The following is a 22,153-nucleotide window of genomic DNA, read 5'->3' on the forward strand; positions in this document are numbered from 1 at the left end:
AACAAAACTTGAATTTTGATTCAGTTGTCATAGTCAACAGAAACGTACAATTATCCTTAATTTCGAAAAGCAAAGAAAAAACGTATGAACGGTGACGATTTGTTGAGCATCATGTTAATGGTTTTCAGCCGTACATAAAAGAAAAAATTCGCATGAGTAAAAAGCCAGACCAGCTGTTGGTGTTTTCCACTCCGGGTCTCAGCCAACTATTTATTTCGGATGGTTGAGTCAAGCAATCTTCGCCCATTTTAGATGGTCGAACCAATCAATCGGTTAGTAGCGTATCGACTTTCCAGTTTCCAGGTCCCTTCTCTGTATGTTGATACGGGTTGAATAGTTAAACCGGTTATTTGATACGATAGATCAATATATTCAAATACGGATATAAAGTTAATGAACCCATTATTATCACACATGACACAACAACGTGAGAGTGAGATGGCCCTCCCTAATTGAAATCATTAAGAAAAGCCCATTATTTGTCGCACAACATCAAAATTGTACCGTACATGTGAGATGGGCCATTGGGCCCACTTTTAAAATACTGGCGGCAACAATTCCTCCCTGTTAAGTTCTGGAAAAATACAATGAAGATAGATATGCAAGCTATGCACCACGACTGGCGACTTGGCGAGTGCCGAGTGGCGTGTAGTCTTGTTTTTGCTTTACTAGGAAAGGTGGAGACAAGAGAGAGAGAGAGAGATTAGAGATCGAAACCAGTACTACTACTCTGAGACTTCGGACACTAGCTTTTTTTCTCCTTTCCAGCTCCCTCCAAGGTTAGGGTTTCCAACTCTTTAATTCAGCTTTATTAACTTTTTCATCATTTTTTTTAATAAAATCTCCTGAAATTCAATGCTGCAATCTTCGTATTTATGCTCGTCATGCTTTAGTAGGATTCCGGGGATCTTACAGCAGCATTGAATATGGAGATATCCGTAGCTGCAGAAGTCGGAAATTACTTTTTTTTTTTTCTTTCTTTTTTGTCAATGTACACTTTTTTAGAATGATGAGTATGAACTATGGAATTTCTTTTATTGATGCCTTTTTGTTCTGAGGTTCGAATTGGTTTCAGTGGTTCTTTGAGTTTACTTCTGTTTCCAATTTGGAGTCTCTTTGTCTATTAGCTTCTTCTTTTGGCAACATTTCTTTTTTCATTTGTTTACGTCTAACTTTTTGTTCTACGAGGCAGCAGCCGTTTGAATTGCCACGGCGTAGTCGAGATCTGTAACAGTTTTACATCGTCATCATCCTTATCATCTCATTCTTACTTTACCAGTTTCCTTTGCAGCTGGGAACTTTGTTGCAGCAAGAGTTCAACTAAAAGTTTGAGTTACGAGACTCTGAGTAGGAGGATATCGGTGATGGACCACTTCATTTGGGAGACTTACGCAAGGGTCTTCTTCGGGATGATCGTCATTTTTTCAGCACCCGTTTCTGATGGATACACTATTCCGAGTGACGGTAAGCAGGACTCGGTATTCACACAGTGTATCCTTATTTTTAGTTTAGATTTGCAGAATCTGTAAAGGTGCCTATTAGTAGATGAATTTCACAGTTGGATTTTTATTCCAGCATTTGTGATGCTCCACTTCTCTTTAATGTTTTGGGTTTTCGATGTGTTTTTTCCCCTCCCAATTGTAAATTTCTTGAATTGATAGAAAGCTCTGAACGATATTATTGTCCTCTTTCTTCAGTTGGATTTTTTTTTTATGAATTCTTCAGTTGGATTTTTATTCCAGCATTTGTGGTGCTCTACTTCTCTATAACGTATTGGGTTTTCATGTGTCCCCCCCACCCCCACCCCCAATTGTAAATTTCTTGAATTGATAGAAGCTCTGAACGATATTATTGTCCCCTTTCTTTTTAATGTGGCAGTTTCTGCAATAAATAGCTTATATACTGCACTTGGCAGTCCTCCTCTTCCTGGGTGGATTGCTAATGGAGGCGATCCGTGCCTTGAGGCTTGGCAAGGTGTTCAATGCGCTGATTCTAACATAACGGCAATGTATGGTTATCCTTTAGACATCCTCTTCTAATGACTGATGATCCCGGAAAGTACCTTTTATTTGTTTTCTAATAGCTTCTTTTCTACGCAGAATCCTTAATGGTGCAAATTTGGGAGGGGAACTGGGTGAGAATTTAGGATCTTTTGTTTCTATTGCATCCATGTAAGTAATATCATTGTAATTCATTTATGATTTCATTTTCATCATTTTAAGTGTTTTGTATACTTTCATCCCCCACCATCACTTCTTCCTTTAACAATGATCCTTACCATATTATCAACTGATGTTTTGCCAACACGAGTATCCATGGCTGTCTTTTCATTCACTGTACGAATGCTTACCAGTTCTGTTGGCAAGCATCCATCCTGGAAATCTAATAGCCCGAATTCAGCCCTATTGGATGGCTAGGTTCTTCTGATGGGTTGACTTTGTGCCGAGTCCTGCCAGTATCTTGAAATAGCCTATGTATTTAGATACTCTTTTCCTTGATGTTCTCCAAATGAAATGAAAATTATAAATGAAGTAGCAAACTTCATTTGTGATAATTTTTTGAGAATTGCACTTATATGTAACGTTCCAACATGTACTTGAATTCCGATGTCTCTTTTTAGACACCTTTTTTTGATGGTTCGTGCTGTTGTTTTGTGACAGAGATCTCAGCAATAACCATATCGGTGGTAGTATTCCATCCAATTTGCCACTTACCATGAAGAACTTGTATGTTTTCACCCTGGGCTATCACTTCTGATCTGTTAATAATGTCATTTAAGCATAATCTTATGTGAAACATATGATTTTCTTCAAATGTGGCAGTTTTCTTTCAGATAATCAGTTCACAGGGAGCATCCCAAGTAGCTTAGCCTCTCTGACTCAGTTGACAGACATGTACAATTTCGGATTCTGTTTTGTTTAGTTTGAGGTTTACCTGTAGGAGATGTTATGTGATTTATGTACTAGTTTAAAAATTGAACTTGTTTCCTTCAGGTCACTTAACAATAATCACTTAACTGGAGAAATACCAGATGCATTTCAGTCTCTCACTGGGTTGATAAATATGTAAGGCTTCCCTTTGAATTTGGACAGCATTTCCTTTCCATGCTTACTTTTGGAGGTTCTCAATTTTTTATTTTTTATGACTACTTTTGATGCAGGGATCTGTCAAGTAACAATTTGAGTGGGCAGCTACCTCCCTCAATGGAAAACTTGTCGTCTTTAACAACCTTGTAAGTATTTCATTTTGATAAGGGCTCTTATTTCTAAGAAATTTCAATGCAATGAATTTGTGTTCTTGGTCTGCAGGCACTTGCAAGACAATCAGTTGTCTGGGACCCTTGATGTTTTACAGGATCTTCCTTTGAGAGATCTGTATTGTTCTAAACCACTTAATTAATTGAACTTTATTTTCTTAGGACCGTTTCTTGATGCATTTGATTACAATTTTGCCCTTTTGCCTTTATGACAGGAATATAGAGAATAATCTGTTCTCTGGACCTATACCTGATAAGCTGCTGGGTATTCCAAATTTCAAGTGAGTTCCCTGCTATAGACACATTTCATGTATTTCATCTTTAGGCAATTGTTATTTAAACATAGAAACAAAATTCACCCATGTATATGGATCTGCAAGTAGTAGTGAAACAAGGGCAAAGATATCCAAGTCATTTTCTACTATTGTGTGATGATCATTTATGACCTAGCTGGCAAATTTCCCGGCCTGGGAAGCTATTTTTCTTCTAGCCCCGGCATGGCCCAGACCCACACTAAGTCCGCATGTAATGCGGGCTGGCCGGGTTGGGCCTGGGTGTGGACAGCCCTAAAAATCTTTGATACCCTGTCAAAACCCGGCACAGATGGCCAGGCTGGCATTTTGTGTCAACATGCCTCTGTATCCAGTCCACCCCTCCCAAGACCCTAGATAGTTGGAACCAACATTAAGTAATGACCATTTTGCAATGGTAAAACCTTGGGTTGACAATCATGAGAGTGTACAGGCTCAACTTTGGGGACAGCCACTTTGTGCAAGAAAATGTCAAAGTTGGCTTGTATCCAGTCCACCCATTCCAAAACCTTGGATGGATAGGACCAATGTTAGGTAATGGCCTTTTATATTTAGAACCATTCTTATGTGTCAGCATGCTTCCAATAGTAGTTTTTAATCTAGCAGTTAGATAAATCTGAATGCCCTTGTTATTTTAATTTCCTTGTATTATATTTGGTGTATGTTGGCCTTTGGCTGTTTTCTTTCTACCTGTTTCCCATCCATTTTTCTTCAGGCTGTGGGGTTTACTTCACATCTTAATAAATTCTTAGTAGTGTTGCTTTAAAAAATATATTCGGAACAATTATTATCTCCATATGTTCTATGGTTGTGTTTGCATACTTAGCAAAAGCTTTTACAGTAATGAGGGAATGAATATGGTTGAATTAGTTTGTTAATTTCTTTTTTCTTGTGGCCTTTTGATATGTGTTGGATTCAATGCAGGAAGGATGGGAACCCTTTCAACACTACTGTTGCTCCATCACATCAACCTGCATCCCGACCACCCCATGTTTCTAGAGCACCGCCTTCTGAAGAAGCACGTGGGAAGCAGGCAAAGGGACCTACTTCTGCACCTCAAGGGCCTGATTCTACAAAAACAAAAAAGTTTTTGACAACTAAAAGAGTTATTTGGATTTCAATTACTGGGGTTTTGATATTTATTATCATCGTCTTGGCACTTGCCCTTCTTGCATCAAAATGTTGCAAAGAAAGGGAAGAGGCTGATATATTTTCCAAAAGACATGAAATAATCAGTACATATAAAGAGACGAAAGAGAAAGAAACACAGTCAATGGACTGGCCAAACAATCAGATGGAGAAAGGTATGTTTGTTAATATTGAGTTTCTAGTCTGGTTTTTAGTATATGTTATGTATGTATTTTCTTCAAGGTTCTGTTTTCCCCTTATACTAATAGGATATTGAAATACTTGTGAATAATTCCAAAGCAGTTCTAAGGCCAAGGGACGAACATGGGATAGACATTGGAAGGCTAGGAGCAGTCCCAAAAGCAAAGGATAATAGTAAGTCAGATATTAAAAGAATGGGTGAGCTTTCAAATCTAAAGGAGGATCATGAGATTGACGTGTCTGGGATAGATATGGTTTTAATGCCTCCACCTCCCCCTCCTGCTGAGAAGGTGATTGTGAACACGATTTTGCCCACTGCAACAACACTTAGGCCTCCCCTCAAAAGCATGAATCCTATTGCTTCTGTTAGCTCTTTCACAATTGCATCCCTTCAGCAATATACAAACAGCTTTTCTCAAGAAAATCTCATTGGAGGAGGTATGCTTGGCAATGCTTACCGGGCAGAGCTTCCTGATGGGAAGGTAAGGTGTTCCTGTTTCCACAGAAGTGACTAAATATAACTATCTAGAAATTTATAAGTGAACCCATGTTAGATTGATACTTTATGTTAGAGATCTTGTAAGTTCTAAGATAAATGTTATGGTAAGAAGTTTATTTCTCATTCTTAGGCTTCTTCTTCTAGCTTCCATAAACATCATGCATGCTTTTGATCAATGCTTAGAGAACCGGACTGGACATAGAACTGGAAAAGGGAGAGGTTTATGAGTCAGAAATTCAATCAGGGTCAAACCAGAGCTCAAATCGTGATGATGTGGCATATATGTATATATAATGCGGGCCAAGGTTCAAAGTATTGATACACCCCGATACAGCGGAAGGGGTTTATCGGTACTTTGAACCTTCCACCCTATTGTTTTAGTTTCTTTTCTTTAAAATTTAAAGGGGGCTGAAATTAATATATATTAATGTTTAAACAAACACTTTTTAAAAAAACCTGAAAACAATGTATTGGTACATACTGATACAATACATATTGGCTGATATGGGCCGATATGGACCATAACACTATATATAATATATTTTACAATTTATATCATGCTTGAATATGATGGATAGTGTTATGGTCCCGCGCGTAGGATCCCGTCACGGGTCGGCCACGGTGCGAAGGCACTGCTTTCCCTTGCGCCTTCCCCTTGCGTGCAGACCCTATTGCGGCAATCGCGTGGGTGATTTGTCCAAGAGATCACCCTAACTCTCCTAATGGGTGATTTGTCCAAGAGATCACCCGAACTCTCCTTACTCTCTTTCTTGACTGCGAAAAACTAAATGTTTTATTTCAATTCGCAGCTCCTTAAATAGGAGATTACATAAGAGAATTCCTTGTTGGATTCGGCTAGGCTAGGGTAATCCAACTTAAACTAAAACTCCTAATGGTAACACAACTCCTACTTAAGAAGATAAAATAAGACAAGGATAAGGGATAGGATAAGGGATAGGGATAAGATAGGGATAAGGTAAGTTGGCGGCGAGTTGGCTTGACGTGTCCAGATAAGGGTGGGCCCACCCCTATGAGTTGTCGTGTGGGCCCCGCTCTGCTGCTGCTGCTGCTGCCGGGTGCGTGCGCGCGGCTCATGGTGCCGTTGCCGCGCGGTGCTGCTACAGCGCAGTGCGTGCGCGCGGCTCATGGTGCCGGTGCAGGGCGTGTGCGCGGTGCGTGCTGCCATGCAGTGCGTGCGGTGCGCGCTGCTGCCTGGCGGTGCGTGCTGCGCGCCATGGTGCCGCTGCCGTGCGGTGCCAGGTGGGTGCTCGGTGCGTGCTGCCTGGCGGTACGTGCTGCTGTGCGGCCTACTGTGCGTGCTGCTGCCTATGACTGCTCCGCAGTGCGTTGCCGGATGGTGTGACCATAACATTACACCCCTCCCGGACTACGAGCTTGTCCTCAAGTTTGTGTTCAGGATACATGACTTGGGACTCTACAAATGGATCAAACGGTTGCACACTATTTCTCAGTCCACCAACAGTATGAACAACAGGGACTGCCCCGGCTCTCAGTGCATAATGCTGGACTATTTAATGCAGACCCCAGCCACCTTCTTTAGTTTCCAGCTCCCAGGCGTAACCATGGCTTACAGTGACTACACGCTCTGCTGCACTCAGGCCAGCCGCAAGGACATTGAAGTGTTCCCTACCTCCTGGGTCATATAATTTGAAGTAGTTTTGTGGAAGATCCACATAACAAAAATCACATACTGGACCACGACCCCGGTGTTTTATGTTGTGGATCATAAGATTGCACCGGGTATGCTTACAGTAGAGGACCTCAAGAGCGACCTCTATATCCTGCCCCTCCACCTTACATCTCTTGCGCACTCCTGTTTCTTGGATTTCTGTATAGTTACCATACGGTGGTGCCGCAACCATAACTTTATGTCCACGCCGAGCCAAGGCCTTCGGTAAAGCCCCAGCAACATCGCCAAGCCCACCTGTCTTCGTCAAAGGAGCGCATTTTGCAGGTTCTACTATAATGTTCGTGACATCGTCCCCGGCCAAAGGAGGAGACTTTACAGTTTCATCCTCCGTGCGCTGATCCTTGGAAATAACTGCGGCTGTAGGGGCAGCGATCTGTTGTTCGTTGCATGCCTCTGCCCGGTCCGGATGGTGTCTGTTCGTGTTGGCGATTCCCTCCGAACTCATTTCTTTGTTGGAGAGGAATGCTTCCAGCAGGCGTCGCATCTTCCGGACGTCTTCCCTGACTTCACCAACCTCCATGCTGGTTTCTGCAAGTTGGTGTTCCAGTTCGTGGACCTTGGAAGACAGCTGCTCCATATCGCCCGTGACGTTTGGCTCTGATACCAATTTGTTATAGGCCCGAGCGTAGGATCGCGTCACGGGTCTCTCCACCGTAGGAACCTCAGATCTTTCCTTGCCCTTGGCCTTGCGTATAGGCCCTATTTTGACTATCTCATGGGTGATTTGTCCAAGAGATCATCCTAACTCTCTTGGAACCTCAGATCTTTCCTTGCCCTTGGCCTTGCGTACAGGCCCTATTTTGACTATCTCATGGGTGATTTGTCCAAGAGATCACCCTAACTCTCCTAATGGGTGATTTGTCCAAGAGATCACCCGAACTCTCTTTACTCTCTTTCTTGACTGCGAAAAACTAAATGTTTTATTTCAATTCGTAGCTCCTTAAATAGGAGATTACAGAAGAGAATTCCTTGTTGGATTCGGCTAGGCTAGGGTAATCCAACTTAAACTAAAACTCCTAATTACCTACTCCTAATGGTAACACAACTCCTACTTAAGAAGATAAAATAAGACAAGGATAAGGGATAGGGATAAGATAGGGATAAGGTAAGCTGGCGGCGAGTCGGCTTGACGTGTCCAGATAAGGGTGGGCCCACCCCTATGAGCTGTCGTGTGGGCCCCGCTCTGCTGCTGCTGCTGGGTGCGTGCGCGCGTCTCATGGTGCCGGGCGTGTGCGCGGTGCGTGCTGCCGTGCAATGCGTGCGGTGCACGCTGCTGCCTAGCGGTGCGTGCTGCACGCCATGGTGCCACTGCCGTGCGGTGCCGGGTGGGTGCTCGGTGCGGTGCGTGTGGTGCGCGCTGCTGCCTGGCGGTGTGTGCTGCCAGGCGGTGCCTGCTGCTGTGCGGCCTGCTGCCTATGACTGCTCCGCAGTGCGCTGCCGGATGGTGTGACCATAACAGATAGTTGGCAAGTTTCTTACTTTTTTAAAGTAAACGATCAGGGTTCAAGCCTCTTAACTCACATTTTCTTTGACATAAGTGTGTAATAAAGTAATGTATATAATAAAGAGTCATTAACTATCAAAAATAAAGGAATGGATTAATGGTAACTAAGAAATACACATAAATAAGAGGTGGGTTAAAATCTTGCCATTGCTATTATGAAATTTCGTCTCAATTAGTGACCCTGGCGGTTTATGAAACCAGGACTGGTTTGCCAGTTCTCTGGTTAAACCATCTGGTCATTTGGTTTTCTATCAAGTCTGATTTCTAGGGTATGACTGAACTGGCTAGTGCCCCAGGCCATGGTTCAACTGGTCCAGCTGACCGCTCCGGTCTGGTTTTGTATACACTACTTTTGATAGTTTTCTTTGATGTCATCTTTGTAATATGCAGATTTTTATTTCTAGAGTTTTAGATTGTTATTTCTTCATAGATGAATCTTTATCGTTGCTTTTTGAAAATTTTACCGGAAATTGTTAAAACAGAATAGGTTCACATGCACTGACTGAATCCCATGCTTTCTATCCAAGAATAATTATCGTTCCTTCTTAAGGAAAACAAAATAATATACTGATGACAGATTTTGCTACTTCCTAACTTTTTTATATCATTTCCTAACTCTTAAGTCCCTTCTAATTTTTCTTGGCTTTAGTTGGACTTGGACCACTTTGAGATAATTGGTAGTCCAGTTTCATTGTCAATATATCTATTTGTATACTACCTCTTTTCCCCCTCCCCCACACAAATATTTCCTTTTTCATCTTCTATCAAGTGGAAGAATCTGAATTCCATGTTCTATTTTCCAATGGTTTCAAACACTTGCCTAGATAAAGCTTATTTTAAATCGTGAGATAATTTCTTGTTGCCTTTATCCTTGAAGCTTTTATTCCAATTGTTGTCAATTTCAGTATCTCACTAAATTTGAAATGCATGCTCTCTGTGGGTATGTTAATGGGCATTTTATTCAGTGCATCTAGTGTCCTCGTATCTGACTCCTATGGTTTTGCTCCTTGATGTTTCTTTAGCTCCTGGCAGTAAAGAAACTGGATAATGCGGCTTCTAGGCGGCAGACGGATGAGGAATTTCTTGAGTTGGTTTCAAGCATTTCTAAGCTTAAACATGCTAATGTTATCAAGCTTGAGGGTTATTGTGCTGAACATGGGCAAAAGCTACTCATCTATGAATATTGCAGCAATGGGACACTCCATGATGCCCTGCACTCTGATGACGAGATCAACAGAAAACTTTCATGGAATGCCCGCATTCAGATGGCACTTGGAGCTGCAAGGGCTCTAGAGTAAGTAACATAACCATCATATTGGAATTTCATGTCTGTTAATGTTTTTGTGCTTCTACCATACATGATTAATTCACTTAAACATTATCATTTGTAAAGCTAAATACTGTCCTTTTTTGTTGGTGAAGGTATTTGCATGAGGTCTGCCAACCACCCATTGTACATCGGAATTTCAAGTCTGCTAACATTCTTCTTGATGATGAACTTGTAGTACGTGTCTCTGATTGTGGTTTGTCTCCTTTGATATCATCTGGTGCCGTTAGTCAGGTAAATCAATATTTTTTGAAATTCAAAGGTTGCTTATTATTATTCACACATATTTGACGCATGGACCTATGCTTCTCCAATTTAGACTTAAAGGTTTTTTTTTTATCATCAAAGAATTTAGATCTTAAGAGTTTCTCTGCTATTGGTTTCTTGCATTCTGCTTTTAGTAGAATTTAGCCCATCATCTGATCAGGTTATTTCAACAAAATGAACTTGGAAAAATCCCAACCTCTCCCCGTCACATGAAACACTTCTCTGTTATTTCTTCCATTGCCAGTAAGTTCTAGATTGAATATCTTACTCTCAATCGGCACTATTTGATGGCTGTCTGTCCACTGTTGTCATCATCACTGTCACACAAGTTCTAGCACCATTTAGTCTAGTGCAAATTGAGTTGTTGAGAAGTATCACATCTATAACAGTCCAAAACTCCAAATTGAGCTATAGGCTCAAAATTATGTTTCATTCTTTATAAACTGGCACTGATACTGTTCTATTTACTCTCAGTTGTCAGGACAACTTCTATCAGCTTATGGGTATGGTGCTCCAGAATTTGAGTCTGGAACTTATACTTACCAAAGTGATGTTTACAGTTTTGGAGTTGTAATGTTAGAACTTCTTACAGGGCGAAAGTCCTATGACAGGTTAGGATTCTCTATCTAAACTTTCTTTTTGGCTTTGTTGTCATTTATTTGTTTTACAGCTACTTATTTTCTTCTTAAAACAATATGGATAGATCAAGGCCTAGAGGAGAGCAACATTTGGCAAGATGGGCAATTACTCAACTTCATGATATTGATGCACTGTCAAGGATGGTAGATCCTTCTCTGAATGGAGTTTACCCTGCTAAATCTTTATCACGTTTTGCAGACATTATTTCCCTTTGTATCCAGGCAAGTTTCATTTTAGATTTTTGGACTTATTTCTAATATATGGTGGCAGTTTTTTTTTTTTCTCTTAGTTATTTGACTTGACATGAGTGCTAGGGCTGTCAATGGGTCTGTTTTACCTGACTGACGTCACTGACCAAACCGATTATATTGGTCCTAGTTCAGTCATTTTGTCCTGATTAATAATCGGGTTGGTTCCATAGTTTTCAAGGTGCCAAGGTGGGCAACAAGGGAGCGCTTAGTTGCTTAGTGTCTAAAAAGGATCGAAAAAACAAGAGGCTGATCCCCTGTTTCTATTGTAGGAAAAGAAGTAAAAAGACAAAAAAAGTAATGGCTGTAACGTGGAAAATATGGGGTGGAGCCCCTGTTTTTGTTCTAGAAGAAAAATAAGAAGGGGCAGAGCCCTTGTTTTTGTTCAAGAAGAAGAAAGATAAGAAGGGCAGAGCCCCTGTTTTTGTCCAGAAGAAGAAAACCCCTGTTTTTTAAGAAGAAGAACATACCTTCTGGCTTCTGTGATTGGTTGGTGCTCCTTGCTTAAGACTTCGAACTCTGCATCACTCAAATCCTGTTAGTCTTCCTCGGTTCTTAGCTTAGCTTTTCGAATATCCATCACTCAGAACCCTAACAAAGTAAGAAGTTAACAATAAGGATATTATTTAGTGAAAGAAATAATAAAATGATACAGTGTATCATGCCTATATTAATATTATATGATAAAAATAAAATATAATATATATATATATATATATATGAAACATTATATAACTTTGTATAAGTGGTATATAAACCCACTTGGCGTCTGGACGAAGACGAGCCCCAAAAAGTGACTAGACACCTCGACGTCACCTTGACAACTAAGGTTGGTTCTGGTTCTTGATTGTTCCGAACCAACTTGGACCTGAAACAATTATTTTGTTAGTAAAATATAAAGGTTTTTTAGATTTTTTGTAATTTTTATTATATTGTCTACTGGTAAAATTAGAGGATAATATATAAGACAATTTTGGTTAAAAATACTTGATTTATTAATATATAAATAATTTACTATTTTACTATCATTTTTAGTAAGATTATATTATAAAAAATCAAGTTTTATATTATTATTTAAATAAAAAATTATGTTAGTATAATCAGGTTATTGGGTCAGACCTGATTATCAGGACGGTTCTGGATCTCTGTCTTGCCCTGATTAAGTAATCAGTTTGGGACTGGTACAGGCTGTCCCGAACCAGACCTGACCCATTGACAGCCCTAATGAGTGCTTTCTGAAACCTGCCTTGAGAAATCCAGCTTCCTTTTCAGTTATTACTTAGGTTGTAGATATCACTGTTTTCAAAACCGGACTGGACCTGATGGTTGGACCGGAAAAATCGGGATGACCGGTTCCGTTTTCCTCCAAAATCGCTTTTTCCCCCAAAACTGTTGATTTTGGTCAGAAAACCACTGAATTGGCCGGTTAACCGTTTGAACGGTGTTGACCGTTTTCCAATTTTTTTAATTTTTTATTTTTTTTGTCAGAACCGGATGGCCATTCGGGTCGAACAGTCGGACCGTTCGAACCGGTAACCGGACCCCTGACCAGTTCGGTCACCAGTTCGTTTTTAAAAACCATGGTAGATATTCTTTAGTGTGCTAACACCTGAGATGTGCAATTTGGATTGCTATGGCCCTCGATCCATCTATATAATGTACCATTACTATGGATCACCATAACCAGAAGAGTTGTATAAATATTAGCACGTGTGATTTTTAACCTTGTCTGAACAAGAATTTCCTATACTTGTACCAGCATTGGTGTTCATCAAATGTTTAAAAACATCAAGGTGTGAAGCAAAACACCAGGACAGTATGATGTGTGAGGTGTAAGCGTTGAGGCTTGAGGATTAAGCCTTATGAATTACCATCTTTTTTTAAGAAAGAGAAAAATGTTAAATGAATATGAAAAAGTGTAAAGACGTGTATTTATCAAAAAAAAAGTGTAGAGACATGTGCCAGCGGAGCTTTTTTTATAGGAAACAGTAAGGAGCATATTTTTATATAGAAAGAGCATATAAATCAATGACAGATAACATAAAAAAGAATAATAAGAATTTTAGGAGCTTTAGAGAAAGTCATCACATTCTTATAAACCACTTAATAACTTCTAAAAAGCTTCCAAAGTAAAGTTTAGCTCTTTAAACATGTTCAGCATATTTACAAGCACAAAAAACTGCATATGCATTTACAACAGACGAACAGGCATTTCAAGGTGAGAAATATCCCTTGCACAGTTGCACTTCCAAGTATGAACCCCAGGGTTGATCCCCATGGTGCTTTCCTCGAGCCTTGTGTCAAGGCTAGCTTCAGGATTTAAGCCTTGTATGCTTAAATCACTGATTCAGAGTGAACAGATTGTTCCAATGCATCCTTTTAAGTCTTATAACTTGGCTACTGATAGTCTTGCTAGGGGTCGGCCAGTGGATGTGTGTTGTTTTGAGTTCCTTTTTATTCTGTTTGGGTCTTGAGCCTGTGTTCCCCCTCAACCTACGCTCAGCTGAAAATTTTAAACAAATAAGATAAAATTTGCACTTGATTGATTGAAAAAATATAATTTTTCTTTATAAAATATTTCATATTTTCTTATTCGTGTAATCCTATCTTCAAGCTTGAACTGAGTCAATATTGATTATAAAACCAACCCTATCAAAGTAATTGCCTGACCTAGTTAGTTTTAACATGTTTTGCTTTCAATGTAAAACCTTTTGCTCTTCTGGTTATCTCAAATCAGTAACCAGTTTGTCTAGGAATTGCGCAGGGCATCTATTTACTGTTTTGAGTTTCTAATGTTTCTTGTGGTTTTTGATGATTTTGATCACTAGGCTGGCCTGTTTCTTTTTCATAATTCTACTGTCAATGTAGGGGAAATGAATTCATCATATCATGAAATCTATTTTGCAGCCCGAGCCAGAGTTCAGGCCACCAATGTCTGAAATTGTCCAAAACCTCTTGCACATGATACAGAGGGAACCCCCCAAGAAGTCTAATGGGGAGTAGTTTTAAATTAGATGATGAGCGCGGTGTCAGATTGAGAATGCTGTGTACTGGTATTATCTATCACATGCAGTCGAAGCAAAGAGACCTTTCAAGTGTTAACAGCTGCTAACCTTCTGCATTTGTTGACGTATTAACAATTCATACACTCAAGGGTTTATTATGGCCGATGGACTGAAGGTTTCCTGCTACAAAACCGTAAGAATCTCTCAGATGAATTGATTCTTCTGATCGATTGATGCCTCATTAAACTATGCAGAAGTGATTGTGTCAATGGCTGCACTAGTTCAATTTATTGTTATTCCTGTATAATAGCACCTTTTCTTCAATTTCTTTCGGAAAAGTAAATAATTTTCTCCTGCTTTTATTCTTTTATATTTCTCCATCTTATTCAAAAGGATCTGCTTTCTTTAACGTAGGCGGTACGAGGTCAAAGTTATCCTGCTCATCACTATTGGACCCATTTCAAAGTTGTAAGCGGCCTAGGGAGAGGGATCGTGGGAATTCACATTTGCTGCCACAGCACATCCCAACCGTGCACTGGTAACATCTCTCCATGACGAGTACAGGAGATGATCTCATGCACACTGAGATGTGTTGTGGGGTGTGCACAGTGGGGAGCCAATCTGAACTCGAAAGGTCGATGTTGAAGTGGAGTTTTTGCTTGCAAATGGAACAAATAAACGGAGTAAAGGTCAAATCGGTCAAAAACAAAAGAAAATCAAGTATAATTTCGAGCAGAGGGTGATTCGAATTTAATCCAAATTCTGATCGATTTTATTATCTCATTCGATTCAAATGTCCGAAATGGAGATATTTGAATCCGACAAAATAGATATTCGGGCTGCGTTTGTAAATAGTATTTTTTTCTATCTTTTCATTAATGGTCCTTAACAATTGTCTATTGTCAGGAAATTTGGGCTGCGTTTGTAAACGATGCCAATAAGTGTGAATGCAAAGATGTAGAGTGTAAATAGTTCATACAAATTGCAAAATTTGGTTAGTTTTGCATTGACAAATTTACTTTCTTACCAAACAGGCTTTTAGTGGTAATGGATGCAAACATTAATTTCAATAAAGCATATACTTTTTTTATCAAAAGTCCACCTGAATGCAAATTTACTTATTTTTTATTGATGTATTTACATCTTATTATCAATGTAAATATGCATTGGTCTGTTATTTGGCAATGCATAAATGTAATGTTGCCAAACACAGGCAAAAGTGTACTAGAGTACAGATTTACCCTGAACTGGGATTTACACTCCATTTGCATCGTTTCCAAACGCAGCTTTAAGGTTATTTAAAGTAATTTTTCAAATAGTAGGGTAAGTTATTGTCCATTTACTAAACCATAGGAGTATTTTAAGTATTTAACCCTTTTATTTTTTAACATGTCCCCTCGTGTTATGGAATAGTAGACCACTTGGTCTAACAAGCTCAATTGCTTAGATACCATCTAAAGGAATTGTTTAACCTAAAAGCTTAAGTTGTTAGTTAGGTGAAGTCCTTAAATAGGTTTTATTCTCTAACAATATTTTTCTTGCATACGATATTCATACAACAACATGAATCACTTGTGAACTAATATAATAATATGATTAAAATAGAGATAAACAAACTTAGGCTCCCTTAGGGTGTGTTTTATAATGTGGGTGAGAAATTGGGTGGTATGTTCTCATCCACACTGCACTTGTGGCAAGGATGTGCCTACACTACACTACAGCAAGATAATTGTTATGCACTATGAATAAAAATGAGTGGACTGAATCACACCACATTTCCATAGGGAGTTTGGATCTGTTCCTCACAAAACATACCTCAGACAAACCCCATAGCCTCATCCCACCATGTATTAGGAACATCTATCTTTTGTGTTGTTATTCATGGGGAGATATTCCCAATACACAGTGGGATGAGGTTGTGAAGTGTGCTCTGTGAGGAGCAGATCCCGATTTTTTCATAGGCATTTTGCAAGACGTGATGTAATTCAGTCCACACTTTTTGTTTTAATTTCATACATCTCACTTATATAGTGTGAGATGATCTATACTTTTAATTAGCAATAAACAATATTCTTAATACATTATAAAAAATAATATAATTTAACCATGACAATACAAAATAATGCATTTTATTTATAAGAGAGATGGAGAAACAATACACAAGAGAGATGAAGAAACAATAAAAACGGGATGAAGAAAGTCTTACCACCAGCAATGGCGATCACTATAATAGTGGCTTGACTAGTTCTAGTGAGTTGTGGTGAGTTTCCTAATAGAGGGTTTAAGGAATTTCATGTCATGAGAGATACATGAGAACATGGTTTTGAACTGTCGTTGACGACAGTCAGACCGTTCGGCCCGAGAACCGTCTAAGCAACTAGTTCCATTTTACCCCAAACCTGTCCTTGGCAAAAAACCGTTGAATCAATCAACGACCCATTGACCCAAGTGGTCAAACCATCGACTAGTTCAACGACTTTTTGTCGTTTTTAATTTTTTTTTTATTTTGTCAAAACAGGCCATCTATTTGGACCAGACGATCGAACCGTTGAACCGAAAACCGGTGGCCAGAACGGTTCCGATTCCAGGTCGTTTTTTAAAACATTGCATGAGAATGAATTAGAAAATAGAGGCAGCCTTGCATAGAATGGATGAAGAAAAACTTACAATGGCAGCCTTGCAGCGGCGAGTGATGATCATAGTAGCAACAATGGGCGATGACAACCTTCCAAATTCCAATGAGATAGTATGATTTGGTCCACACTACGATTTAACCTAATGAGGGTAGGTTTGGCCCTCCACTGACGTCATGACACGTGGCATCTCAAAAACAATTGGATGACACCTCGACACCATGTAGGCGGGGACTTGCCTTAGCCAAAATGGAGACCTACCTTCGCCAACCTGGCGACCTACCTTTGGAGACCTACTAGAGATTTGGAGACCTACCTCCAAAGACCTACTAGAGACCTGGAGACCTACCTCCAGAGACCTACTAGAGACATGGACACCTACTAGAGACCTGGAGACCTACCTCTAGACATACTAGAGACATGGAGACCTACCTTTGCCAACCTAACTACGGAGACCTACTAGAGACCTGACGACCTACCTCTAGAGGCCTACTAGAGACATGGTGACCTACCTCCGCCGACCTCGCGACCTACCTTCAGAAATACATGGCATCCAAGTGACACCTCAACATTGAGTAAGTAGATCACCCCAGCAAGTCGGCTAGTAGCACCTTGGCCTGACCGACCTAAAGGGCGTCTGCTTAAGGAGCGACCGCCTTTGGAGATTGGCCAAGCTAAGTAGGGTATAAGTGATGACCTACAAGGCATGCTCGCCGACCTATTACATAGATCTGTTATCAAGACCAAGTTTTCCAAAGTAATAACGCTTGACCATTAAGCCGACCTACCCACTTCAAAGTTATTCGAGTGAGCCATAACGCCCACGCAGAAGATGGGACCCGTTACAGGAGGTCTCTAATCCCTCACACCTATATAAAGGCATCATTTTCCTAAGAGAAGGTCTGTGCAATTTAGCTCTTGCAACTCTCTAGCTCTCTTACTTTAGCTCTCTCAAAAATCTCCAATTCATTGACTTAAGCATCGGAGTGCCCACCCCGGGTAAAGAAACCCAAGCACTCTAATATTATTTCCCTGTAAGTCTCTCAAAAAATTATATAGCTCTCTGTTATATAGCTCGGACATCTCTAGCTCGGCCCAAATAGGGAACCATCTAAATCAGCTTCTGAGTCATCAGCCAGCAGAGGAGCTGCTAGGTCGTGCATCATCACAATCGAATGCCAAACACCCCTCTTATATATATATATATATATACTACTTATAAAAGTGTGAATGAGGAGTTATTGGCTTCTGAAAATTTTCTTTACTGAAATACCTCCCTTCTTGAATTTAGTTCATCTCCATTGAAAGGGCAGAAAATGTAATTAAAAGAATAACATTAAGTGCATTCAATTACCTCTCACTAAGTCTCACATTTAAGTCATTAAATAAATCACATTATCTCTCATTGAATCCAACATTTATACTTTTGTTTATCATCATTAAATTCTACTAATAAATCCATACACAATAATTATTAATAGAATGAACTTTTATATTTTTAAAATAAAGATAGAAATAAAATCATATTTTTCATCTTGGTGGTGGGTAAGTAGTTCAACCATTTGGGTCAAATGGATAATTTCATGATGTCATAAATAAATAATACAGTTCTAGAAATATAAAAAAATACTTTTGTTTATCATCATTAAATTCCACTAATAAATCCATACACAATAATTATTAATACAATGAAATTTTATATTTTTAAAATAAACCTAAAAATGGAATCATATTTTCCATCTAGGTCATGGGTAAGTACTTCAACCATTTGGGTCAAATGGATAATTTCATGATGTCATAAATAAATAATATAAATTTAGAAATATAGGATATACAAAAAATATAAAAAAAATTTTGAAAAAAAAAATTGACACATTTCTATTATTATATATTTTTCATATTAAAAAATAATTGTGATAAAATAGACATGATTTTATTAATGATGGACATCAAATATACAACTTAAAACCGATGGGAAATTAAACAATCTTCCTATCTAGGGGTGGGTTAGTGGTTCAACCTTTCAAGTCAAATAAGTTAACTCATGATGTATAATTAAAAATATTTTTTTAAATAGAATAGTATAAAAAATATGAAACAATTTTGGGCACATCTATAATATTATATGCTAATAATATAAACAAAAATAATTATGATAAATAATAATTAATTATTTTATCAATGATATAAATGAAATGCAAAATTCAAAATCAGTTTGAAAATTAAACCATTTCCATATCTAGTGGTAGGTAGGTCAATGTTCTAACATTCCAGGTTAAATGGGTCAATATATGATGTCATAACTAAGTAACGAATATTAAGTAATTTTTATTATCTCATAAATTAAATAATAAAAAATAAAAATATAGAATTTTTTATAAATTTTATAAAAAATTTTGAACATACATTAATATTATATATTCTTCATATTAAACAAAAATTTATTTAAAAAAATGAGAATTATTGTTAGCAAAGATAGAAATGACTAAAATATAAAGAAAAAATGAATTAATGTCTTAATCATAGTCCATTTTCCTGGTTAAATAGGTTAATGGTTCAATCAGTAAGGTCCTTTGGTTACTAATTATTATCATCATCATCATTTGGTACTGCCACGTGCAAAAATAAATGCGGAAATAAGAATTACTTTTATTGATGATGAAAATGTAATACATTATTTAAAATCAACCGAAAAAGAAAAAATGACTTTTCCATCCAAGTGGTGGGTTATTGGTTCAACTATCCATGTCAAATGGATCAACACATGATGTTATTCTTAAATACTAAAATACATAAAATTCTAGAAAATATAGAAATTTGTAGGTAATTTTGGGTACATTCTATAATTTTATATATTCATCATATAAAAAAAGTGTGATTAATGAGAATTATTTTGATTAATGATAGAAATGGGATGAAAGTTAGGATAAAAAAATAAAGAGCATTAATGTATAACACATGACCCGACTAACCATGTCAAATGGTTCAATGATTTAATTAGCTAGGTCACTGTAGGCAAGTGGTTTGGTAGGTATGCAAATAGATCGGATCATATTTGAATCAGGGTATATTTGAATTCGATTCGATTCAATCCGAAGATCCGATTGGATCTCATAAATATTGATTCAAATATGAATCCGATCAATATGTTGGATATCCGAATCTAATACAACCCGATTTAATTTAAAAATAATAATAAATTATTAAAGGGAAAAGAAAATTCAATAACATATATATTATATATAAATAATATATATACTATATATATATATATAAATAACTGATTTGACCATAGTATTAAAAACCAATGTCCAAACAATATATTGGAATTGCATTTCCTCTTAGTAAATAAGTAATTTTTATTATCTCATAATTAAATAATAAAAAACATAGAATTTTTTATAAACTTTATAGAAAAATTTGAGCATGCATTAATATTGTATATTCTTCATATTAAACAAAAATATGTTTGAAAAATAAGAATTATTGTTAGTAAAGATACAAATGGCTAAAGTACAAAGAAAAAAATGAATTAATGTCTTAATCATAGTCCATTTTCCTAGTTAATTAGGTTAATGGTTCAACTAGTAAGACCATTTGGTTGCTGACTATTATCATCATCATCATTTGATATTGCCACGTACAACACGCAACACGCGTAAACTTGCCCCACCATACAGACACATAATATATATATATTAAAAATGAACATTCATGTCACCATGTATCTCCTTTGAGAGAAGCTATTTATCTATTTTTTTCATTTTTTCTTATTTTCTTTTATTTTAAAAATATAAAACGGTAATCATTGCTTATCCTGATTAGATTAATAACGTTGCACACTATTAGAGAGAGGCATTTGGGTTTTTCAAGGCCTCTTATTTTAATGTATGTTATTATTACATTTAAAAAACATTTAAGAGAGAGAGACCTTTGGCTTTTCAAAAGCCTCTTATTTTAATGCATGTTATTATTACATTTAAGAGAGAAATAATAAAAATCAAGGTCTTTAAAATCGAATTAGATAACGAACTGATCAAAGGTTCGGTTCTCGGGTCAAACAGTCCGACCATTCAAACCAAATGGATGGCCCATTTTGACAAAAAATTAATAAAAAATAAAAAAACGGCCAAAACCGTTGGACATTTCAGACAATTTGATTGCCTAGGTCAGTAGTTTGCTGACCAAATTAATGGTTTTTGGCAAAATAACGGTTCTAGGGTAAAACAGGACTGGTCATTTAATCGGTTCCCGATGTTTCCGGTCTGGCCTGGTTTTGAAAACCATGATATAAATCAAATTATATAAATAGGTTGAGGTTAAACAATAAAACAATATTAATTTAAAAATCCACTAAACTTTCACTAAATATAAATATTAACAAAGCTTAGTAAATATTAAAAATGTGTTTCAATTGCACTTAAAAATCCAACTTAATAAATGTTAATAAAAATAAGAAACTTAAATATAAAAATATTAATTGATATTTTTAAAATACCAATAATTAATTAAAAATCCAAAAAAAAACTAAAAAACCTAAACATAATTAAAATACTAAAAATAATTATAAATATTGAAAATTAACAATATATATTAAAATTGGACTTCTTTTATTTTAAAAATATAAAGCAGTAATCATTGCTTATCTTGATTATATTAATAAAGCTACACACTATTAGAGATAGACCTTTGAGTTTTCAAAGGCCTCTTATTTTAATGCATATTGTTATTAAATTTAAAAAAGGCATTTAAGAGAGAGAGATAGAGAGAGAGAGAGAGAGAGACCTTTGGGTTTTTAAAGGCTTCTTATTTTAATGCATGCTATTATTACATTTAAAAGAGTGTGTGAGAGAGAGTAGTAATAATATAAATCAAGGTTTTTAAAACCGAACCAGACAACAAACTGATCAGAGGTCCAATTCTTGGGACAAATGGTCCAACCATTCGAACCGAACGGAGGGCCCGTTCTGACAAAAAATGGCCAAAACTGTTGCAGGCTTTAAATGGTTTGACCGCCCAGGTCAACGGTTTGCTGACCAAATCAATAGTTTTTGGTGATTCTAGGTCACCTAACCGGTTCCCGATTTTTTTGGTCTGCTTTGAAAACCATGATATAAATCAAATAATATAAATAGGTTGAGGTTAAACAATCAAAAATTTATTAATTTAAAAATCCACTAAGCTTTCACTAAAAATAAATTTTTAACAAAATTTAATAAATATTAATAATGAGTTTCAATTCCACTTAAAAATGCAACTTAATAAACACTAATGAAAATAAGAAATTTTAAGATAAAAATATTAATTGGTAGTTTTAATAATATTATTAGATAACTTATGAGTTGAGACCTTAATAAACTTTAATAAAAAATATTAATTGATAGTTTTAAAATATCAACAATTAATGAAAAATCCAAAATTTTT

At 37.2% G+C, this 22,153-nt stretch overlaps 1 protein-coding gene across 16 annotated transcripts; it reads left to right on the forward strand.

The window, feature by feature from the left end:
- The first annotated feature begins 624 nt into the window (after positions 1 to 624).
- Positions 625 to 15,127, forward strand: LOC104612576 (protein STRUBBELIG-RECEPTOR FAMILY 3). Of its 16 annotated transcripts, none has more exons than XR_016080212.1 (18): positions 639 to 779; positions 1,292 to 1,464; positions 1,879 to 2,008; positions 2,100 to 2,171; positions 2,661 to 2,726; positions 2,823 to 2,894; positions 2,994 to 3,065; positions 3,161 to 3,232; positions 3,309 to 3,374; positions 3,472 to 3,537; positions 4,492 to 4,871; positions 4,996 to 5,378; positions 9,633 to 9,904; positions 10,033 to 10,171; positions 10,679 to 10,815; positions 10,908 to 11,064; positions 13,999 to 14,289; positions 14,511 to 15,127. XR_016080212.1 is itself a non-coding variant. In XM_088894391.1 (17 exons), exons 2-17 carry the CDS (start codon positions 1,365 to 1,367, stop codon positions 14,092 to 14,094), a joined length of 2,277 nt encoding a protein of 758 aa, XP_088750517.1. In that variant the 5' UTR covers positions 625 to 779; positions 1,292 to 1,364; the 3' UTR covers positions 14,095 to 14,466. The 16 variants fall into 16 exon arrangements, 5 of the variants coding, with proteins under 5 accessions (XP_088750517.1, XP_088750518.1, XP_088750519.1 ...); XR_016080217.1 differs by having other exon boundaries at positions 4,999 to 5,378; XR_016080213.1 differs by having other exon boundaries at positions 663 to 779; positions 1,280 to 1,464.
- The last annotated feature ends 7,026 nt before the right edge of the window (positions 15,128 to 22,153 follow it).

Source organism: Nelumbo nucifera, chromosome 1, assembly GCF_055504915.1.
Source record: "Nelumbo nucifera cultivar China Antique chromosome 1, China Antique-T2T, whole genome shotgun sequence".
NCBI lineage: Eukaryota > Viridiplantae > Streptophyta > Magnoliopsida > Proteales > Nelumbonaceae > Nelumbo > Nelumbo nucifera.

Excerpts from the sequence above, each read along its gene's own strand:
- LOC104612576 (XM_088894389.1), top strand. The coding sequence starts at position 1,365 with ATGGACCACTTCATTTGGGAGACTTACGCAAGGGTCTTCTTCGGGATG. Across the intron at positions 3,375-3,471 it reads GATCTTCCTTTGAGAGATCT|GAATATAGAGAATAATCTGT; the intron begins GTATTGTTCTAA and ends CCTTTATGACAG. Across the intron at positions 9,905-10,032 it reads GGAGCTGCAAGGGCTCTAGA|GTATTTGCATGAGGTCTGCC; the intron begins GTAAGTAACATA and ends TTGTTGGTGAAG.